Consider the following 8,071-nt stretch of genomic DNA (forward strand, 5'->3'; position numbering starts at 1 on the left):
AAAGATGCACGATTCTTTGAAAGTATCAAATGAACTATGATAAGTGTAGAACGCATATCAAGTCTATTTACAAAGCATATTTTGATCCAATTAGGTAGCTTGATCCAGCTCTATGCTGTCCAGTCTGAGAGATTCTTTGTATCAGAGTTTGCCACCTAGTATAAAGTCATCTTTGCGCTCTAGAATTCATTCTTTTCATGTCAAAGAAAAGGTATTGTCTCATAATCATTCTTTTCCTGTTCAAGAAACTGAATGCATTCTACTTTCCATTGATCCAAAATACTAAATTCGAAGTCTATTTCTCAAGCTTCTTCCAATGAGCAGGGAATGCTTTGAGAAGGGTCCATATAGCTTGTCTCTGTGAAGCTCTCTGTTGCAGACATCAAAGTTGAGATGGAGCAGACTCTACAGAGGCTTGTTCCAATTGCCACAAAAACAGCGAAGTAAGATATCCCCACTACCGACCTCAAATGCTTTCAAGCTTGCCTTTGTTTCTTTTGATATTTCTGTTTTTGCTTCTGATTGCAGCAAAGCTCATCATGGCTTCGGATGGGGTGGTGAATGGGCGAATACTGGCTTAGTTAAACTCGAGCACTTTCTGTCATTTTTTAACCACCGCTTCCACCCAACCAGCACCTCTACAATAGTAAAAGGAACTCCATAGTGGTAAATTCATGCCAAAACATAGATGATGTGGTGTGTTGTTGCTGGTCTGAGGTAAACAGGAAGCTTCCTGTCACTGGATAAATCGAGCTATGATGTTAAAGACGCGTCTGCCAAAACCTGCTCGCCTCTACTAATTGCTGAAGACTAATGTTACAAGACATAAGTGAGAGAAAACAGTGGTTGGGAATCAGTAAGAGCTAGGATTTGGACTCCTTCAAGGCTAGGTTGAAGAAGCACGACAAACTGAGCAAGAGGATGTCATTGATAGAGTCAGTGAATTTAGATGACTCAAAGGAATCCACATACCTTTTGATAAAGTAGAACGCCTTATAGGTAAAGAGATGGTCATCCCACATCCTGCTTTTGTCTACAACCGTGTCCATAGAGTTCTAGAAGACAGCGAGCCCCATAGCATCCCTGGTAGATGGCTTTGAAAGAATTTGGGGAATATTCACAATCTCCGTCACTCAAAAGTTCCTCCTACGACATAGGGGCAACGCAGGTATGCTTTGGAAGCTGGAGAGATGTGGCTGGGAGAATATGCAAGGGAGGTGAATCATAGTGTAGTTTGAAAAGATGGTGAAAAGAATACGTGACATACTTTTGGTGTCTGTACAAAGAGTTAAGTCATATTGTTCAAATTATTCATTTTGGATGCATGGAGTTGCTTTTTTTTGGAGGGTCCGTCTGCATTCCTTCACTCTACTCTGTCCTACTATTGCGGTTTCTTTTCTTGTTTCTTTCTTTTGTCCTTGTAATTCTTTCTATGGCGTTGAATATGTAAACAGGTGGCACCGCAAGAATTCCATTTGTAAACTGCCCGCCGGTGCTCGAGCGGTAAGGAAACTTTTGTTTTAAGCATATTGGTTAGTGTGGTTTTTCTTCAGTCGTCTTCTCAAAAACTCAATGCCATTCAGTGCACAAGTTCGAACACGAGACAAGAACAGCATTATCAATTACCTCACAGGCTTTCTCCTCCCCACTCTTGGGACTCGATTTCCCTATGTGTTTCTAGCTTGGTTTATCATTTTGCTCTTGGTGCGTCCATTTGTGTTGGACTTTCAGTTAATCTAGATGTTGGACTCGTTGGATGAACTTTAAGCTTGTGGACATATCAACATGTGTGTTTGAGCTTGTGGATGTATCATGCGACTTTGTAATATAGAGAAATGAAGGACTAAGAATTAGAAACCAAGATACTGGACCTAGTGAAAGTCAACCGATTTCTCTGTACTCTATGATCCAAATGCATTTTGGTCCATGTGCACTAAATTTATGTAAGAATTACAAGCAAGCAAGGATCGAAGTCAGTAAGAATACTTGCAAATCTAGCTGTGCAAAACAAAAGGACAATTTTGAACTTCATCACTAGTGGCTATAGTATTGCACTTCAACGATTCATGAAGGTGTACTCTATATTGCAAGCTTAAGCATACTAAGATCAACATTCAAGGGAGACTACAGTTTCCTTTAAGTAGATCAATGAATTGAATTGCAATTCCAAAGTGTTCACACTTGAACAAAAAGCAAGAGAAATTGACAAATCGAGAGGGACGGAAGTAGCAAATGTTGGTCTCAATAAATGTTGACAATTGTTGCAATCCCTGAGCTGGCTGCTGCAATGATCTTCCACATGACCCCCCTTCTCAAATCATGACCCATTCTCATGACAACCGCAAGGATGGTTGAAAAGTGCTTCGAGCTGCTGAACCCATGCATTATGCATCTCTCATTGTACAGGCACTGGAGCCGAAGGCACTAAAAACGTGGAATGTCATGAAAATTAATCTGAGCTTATGCTTAAACCTTGAACGCAAACATCATATCAATTACATTGGCCCACAATGATATGTGTGTGCATGATATTGGAAGAACAAAACTAACAACATAAATAGCACAAACGTTATAATTTAATAGTTCATTTAGGTAGACTAAATATCAGATACACTCCAAATAAAAGGCCTACCATGACCACACCTACATTGATGTCCATTGGATTGGCAAAGTTCACAGAAATCAACAGAGATAAGTCAAGTAATCCATAAGATTATAAGTAAATGGAAGAGGAGTCTTGAAACTAATAGCATTTTACTAAATGGAAACAGAAAAGGCAGAACTTTTCTAGCCTTGATATAAATAAATAGGCATTCTCCAAGTAATAATGAAGAGTGAAACTACTACAAAGTACAGAAATACGGATATCGCAAAGGGATACTAATTACAACTAAGTACCATCAGTGATCACAATCAAGAAGAATTCTTCATTTGCGCCTTTAAGGGAGCTGTGCCTATGTGCATGTGTGAGTGCTTGCATTCGTGCGAGAGAGTCTATAACCTTCTTTCCTTATCATGTCTAACAAGTGTTAAGTAGCTAAAATAAAGCCTCACCATCTTGCACATAAATATACCCACTAGGGTTGTTTTGCAAGATGACCGAAATGGAGAGGAACCTGTAACTCAATCTAAATTCAAAAGCAGTAATCGCAAAGGGACCAACTATCCTCATGACGCCCACTCCTTATGTTTCCACCTCAAACACCAGTAGCCGTAGGAAGATGGAACAGTGTAGCTAAAAGTATGAGAGAGGGAGGGAGGGAGGGAGGGAGGGAGGAAGAGTAAGGGGGTGTGAGAGCAATACCTTGTGTAATAGAGGAAGAGTGGATAGCTCAATAGGTGACAACTCCCTCAACTCGCTAATCATGCTATGAAACGTATTGTCCGTGGAAGAAAAACTAGAAAAACATACACATAAAATTGCAGCTATTAACATGGTTTAAAGATAACAAGAGCAAGGAAAAATGCAAAAGTGGTAAAACTAGTTGGAAATTACACTTGCTAAGATCTCGATATATGTTCTGTGAATTTCGAAATGTTCAGAACAAAAATCAGAAAAATTAGATTCCCTTTGTCTGACGAGAAGAAAACTATTTATGGACTATCCTATTACCAATGTATAGTTAGGCAAATAAAATCTTAAATCTCTACATTACAAATGCTTCTTGCATTTTCATTTTATATCGTTGTGTAGGTCTCAAATTCTATTGTAACTGAAATCTCCTACTTGAATCCATGGTCCTTTTTCAGAACTGTAGTCACACTCCCCTTATATCACATGAATTCATGTGCTTCACTAAGACACCAAGAGACCAAATTTAACAAGTCAAATATCTTTTCTGTTGAGGTATGTGACCCCAAGATTTGTTACATGTTTTTACAACCAGATCCCCTGCAGTTGAGTAAGTAGTTACGCAACTATCAATTGGAATAGATATCAGTAGCTCCATTCATTGATTCTCACAACTCTATGATCACAAAATTCTAGCCAAAAAGGTTATCAGCGAGCACTAGTCATGCATCATAGAACCCTCTTCAAAGCCTACTTCAAATGTTTATATCAATACTTCTTGCATTTCGACTACAAACCCTAATCCAAACAGGTTATAAGTAACTAAATCCTACATATGCACCAAAAAACTTCCTTCAAACCAAACTAGAGGCAGATGGTTGCCCAAGTGGCTGTTATGCCAGTACGTATAAAGATCTTCCAGTTATGTTCAGGAGAAAAGAGTATTGCTTCAAGTCATTGGTTAATCTATTTGGGACAAGGAAAGGAAAAAATCTCAAGATTAATCTATATCAGTTTCCAAAGGCTTCTGTTACAATGCTAATTCTTAAAATGGTGAACTTTATAGAGCATGACCAGAAGCCAAACAGATGCTACTTTTAACATACATTCACAAATATCATGTTGCTCATAAAAGATGGTGCAGTTATGCATGATATTTTTCAGTTACACTTACCTTAAGATGTACTATTTGCTACCATAGGTACAACCCATCCTGACATTTGAGTTGCACGTCTAGCAATAACAAAAAAAAAAAAATTCAATCTTTGTTAATGTGTTTAATTCAAAAGGCAGTTTAAAATATAGTTTGCTAAACCACTTTTAGGCGTTCTTAAAGATCTGATATGAAGGTCTACCCTTACAGCTTATCACCTATGTGCAGCTCTCCGATTTCCTCAATTCGATGGGAATACAAGAGATGCAACCATATATCTTACAACACTTAGCAACACCAAAGTAATTGCCATTATCTAAAATAAAAATACCAATAAAAAAACCTAAAAGATGTCCATCACCTACACACCAAAAAAATGCATATCACAAAAGAAAATGATTGTAATAGAGTTCCAGTGAGTTGGCTAACATTCCCTAATAGCAAGTTATGTCCATTTAAATAGCAGCAAAGCATTGTGGAAACCATTTAGAAGGTTCCGCTAGGGGAATTCCCAGAAGATGCCTGCATAACTCTTAAGTTATTTTGTTTTTTTATTGGTATTACCTGCTCCATCTCAACTTTGATGTCTGCAACAGAGAGCTGCACAGAGACAAGCTATATGGACCCTTCTCAAAGCATTCCCTGCTCAATGGAAGAAGCTTGAGAAATAGACTTCGAATTTAGTATTTTGGATCAATGGAAAGTAGAATGCATTCAGTTTCTTGAACAAGAAAAGAATGATTATGAGACAATACCTTTTCTTTGACATGAAAAGAATGAATTCTAGAGCGCAAAGATGACTTTATACTAGGTGGCAAACTCTGATACAAAGAATCTCTCAGACTGGACAGCATAGAGCTGGATCAAGCTACCTAATTGGATCAAAATATGCTTTGTAAATAGACTTGATATGCGATCTACACTTATCATAGTTCATTTGATACTTTCAAAGAATCGTGCATCTTTCTCAGCCAATACTCCATATCAACACAGTTTAAGGCAAACCTAGCAATTTTATGAAATTTTTTTCCAAAGACAATGAGATTATAGAGCTTGGAAGACCTGCTCCATTGACTCACGTAAAAGCCATAAAAACCTGGCGGCAAGGGATTCTTCATCTATGAGATGAAGTTCATCTACGTTTCACTTCAATAAACAGACAAGCATATTATTAACAGAAGTTAAAACTCTACTGAGCAGAATCCGTAGCAAAACCCTAACCTTCGAGATGCAGAGGACGTATCGGAGCCGCCAATAGGGCTTTGACAGGCGGTGGTGGGGCTCGGAGGCGACGGCGTCGACGACGTCGGTGGCGTTGGCGTTGGCGTTCACAAGCAGGGGCGCTTCGCGGAGAAAAGAAAGAGAGAACAGTGCGGAGGTCGCGAGGATGAGGGAAAAACACGACGGCGGGTCGGGGAGGCGACGGCGGAGGCGGAGGCGCGTTGGCGTCGGCATCGGCGTTCTCCAGCAGATTCAGCACTTTGCGGAGGGGAGAGAGAGCAGATTGATTCAGCGCTGAGGCGCGGCAGCTCGGGAGGCGATTGCAGAGGCGGAGGCGCGTCGGCGTCGTGGTTCGCTGGCAGATTGCCTCAACACGGTGGCTCGGGAGGCAACGGCGGCGTCATGGTTCACCAGCAGATTCAGCACTTCACGGAGGAGAGAGAGAGCAGATTGCTTTAGTGCGGAGTCGGAGCCGGAGCCGGAGCCGGAGGCAGAGCCGTCGGCGCGGCGGCTGGGGACGACGAAGGGTGAGGCATGGTGGTTCGCTAGGGGGAGGGAATTGATTAAGCGCAGAGTGGGGGGAGAGAGAGCGCGGAACCATTTTGAATGAAGGGAAATTTTTTTCGCTTGTAACGGAACGGAGTTTAATGGGGAGAGAGGGCGTCAAGTCGCTGCAGTGGTGGGCCAGGCCTTTTGAAGAGAGAGATAGAGGCTCCTTCTCTCCTCAGTCAGTCCAGATGATGGGTCCCACTGGAGGACACGTGCCGCGCTCCGAGCGCCTTCTCGTTTGACAGGCTGGAGCGTCTCACGTACCTAATTTTTTCTCGGATCGTAGTCTAGGATCCACTTTCTCTCCCTCTTTAGTGACGCTCCTATAGTGTCGATCTCTTCAATTGTACGACACTCTTTTCTCCTCTCTTTTGCGCCTTTCTAGAGAAAGATTGAAGCCTAATATTTTTCAAGATACTCTCGCTCCCGAGAGCCCCCACAGCTCGCATCCCGAGCTCAAAACCGCTGTCTCTACCTACGACACTCTCTCTCCTCTTCAGTTGTCCGTTTATCACCACCTCGCTCCCTTCCACCACCAAAGCCAATCATCCTCACTTTCGCTGAGCTGTAGCTCGTCCTTACCATCGTCTACCTCGAGCTCAACTGGCGCCCTCGAACTTCAGATTTTGGATCTAAGCTCGAGTGAGCCCTAGACCTCATATCGCAATTGATTCGAGGTCGATCAGGGAATATAGAAGCCACATTTGGAATTTTGGAGGTCAATTGCCATTGTCGACCCCTAGTGGACGAGTTCTCGTAGCATGGAGGCGATGGTAAAAGAGACATCGGGGGTTGGGGCGGAGGCAGAGTCATCCAAGGTTGAGTGAAAGGGAGAATGAAGAAAGGAGGTAAAAAAAAAAAGAACAAGTAGAGAAAGGAATTAATGAAGAGAGAGGACCCATGAGGATAAGAGGAGATAGAAGTTGGACCCAACTGGAGCCATGTGTCGATGTTTGAGTGGGTTTGGATGTGGAGGGTCAGCCTACACAATAAAGTGGGGTCTCCTTTTTGTAAAATATTCAGTGGTTCATGCGCGCCACGTCATCCGATGACTTGCGCGCACAAACCACTCAAACACTAACACTTGTCTAGAGCGGGACCCCTCGAAAATGAGAAAATGGATGATTTTTGGGCGGCTCGGCCTGAGCCTGCCCAAAAGCATCGTTGGCCATTTTCCTTTGGCATCTCGGTCTCGTTCCCGAGCGGCACCAACCTCCCTGCCGCTGACCGGGCGCTGTCCCTGACACTGGCCCGCTCAATCGCGAGGGAGATCTCAGTGGACTTGGGCAGGGTCGACAGCGCGGCGAAGAAGGAGAGGCTTGCTGCATTTTCTCTCTCTTTTTTTCAACAAAGCGCGCGCTATTTCTTCCCGCTTCTGTCTCTCTCTTCTTCAAGCACTCCTCTCCTCTCTATCCCGAGCCCTCTCACTCACCCCAAGCACCCTCCTCCTCTCTATCTCGAGCCCTCTCACTCACCCTAAGTGCTTCCCTCCTTGCCTCTGTCCTCATCGCAGTCATCAACTTTCCAGCCGTGGCTCCGAAATCGCCGCCGCCGACCGGCCTCTCAAGCTTCTTTGTCTTCTCCTCCTTATTCGGTCTCGATTTTAGGCTCGAGTATGTAGCCAAGGATTTTGAAGCAAAAGAGGTTTGCAAGGCTAAATACATTGGTGGCGGATGGCGAGAGCACGATCGACCTGAGTCGTTACTCTTTGCTCGGTGATTTTAGGCTAGATGTCGAAGCAGAGAAGGAGGAAGAACAAGAGCGAGATGAAGGAGAAGAAGGAGAAGATGGGACCTTGCTTTTCTTCTTCTAGGTTTATCTCTTGAAGTCTGCTACTTTCCCTTGTACCGGTTTTC

At 42.9% G+C, this 8,071-nt stretch overlaps 1 protein-coding gene and 1 long non-coding RNA gene across 3 annotated transcripts; one reads left to right on the top strand and one right to left on the bottom strand.

The window, feature by feature from the left end:
- The first annotated feature begins 81 nt into the window (after window positions 1-81).
- On the top strand, window positions 82-1,484 carry LOC120291448. The gene is made up of 2 exons (XR_005549484.1): window positions 82-211; window positions 380-1,484. It is a non-coding gene; the product is annotated as an uncharacterized LOC120291448 (long non-coding RNA).
- A 616-nt stretch (window positions 1,485-2,100) lies between these two features.
- LOC120291418 lies at window positions 2,101-5,762 on the bottom strand. Of its 2 annotated transcripts, none has more exons than XM_039308748.1 (5): window positions 5,667-5,762; window positions 5,201-5,317; window positions 5,010-5,087; window positions 3,305-3,398; window positions 2,101-2,424 (listed from the first exon to the last, which is right to left on the bottom strand). In XM_039308748.1, exons 2-5 carry the CDS (start codon window positions 5,212-5,214, stop codon window positions 2,242-2,244), a joined length of 369 nt encoding a protein of 122 aa, XP_039164682.1. In that variant the 5' UTR covers window positions 5,215-5,317; window positions 5,667-5,762; the 3' UTR covers window positions 2,101-2,241. The 2 variants fall into 2 exon arrangements, with proteins under 2 accessions (XP_039164682.1, XP_039164681.1); XM_039308747.1 differs by having other exon boundaries at window positions 5,010-5,104.
- Window positions 5,763-8,071: the final 2,309 nt, after the last annotated feature.

The sequence above is a fragment of the Eucalyptus grandis genome, chromosome 3 (assembly GCF_016545825.1).
Source record: "Eucalyptus grandis isolate ANBG69807.140 chromosome 3, ASM1654582v1, whole genome shotgun sequence".
Taxonomy (NCBI): domain Eukaryota; kingdom Viridiplantae; phylum Streptophyta; class Magnoliopsida; order Myrtales; family Myrtaceae; genus Eucalyptus; species Eucalyptus grandis.

Bases quoted from the DNA above. Each gene is read 5' to 3' on its own strand.
- LOC120291418 (XM_039308747.1), bottom strand. From the start codon at position 5,299: ATGCTGTCCAGTCTGAGAGATTCTTTGTATCAGAGTTTGCCACCTAGT. The intron at 3,399-5,009 runs GTAATACCAATA...ATGTTTTTCTAG, and splicing joins TCAAAGTTGAGATGGAGCAG to TTTTTCTTCCACGGACAATA. The intron at 2,425-3,304 runs GTATTGCTCTCA...CCACGTTTTTAG, and splicing joins CTCTTCCTCTATTACACAAG to TGCCTTCGGCTCCAGTGCCT.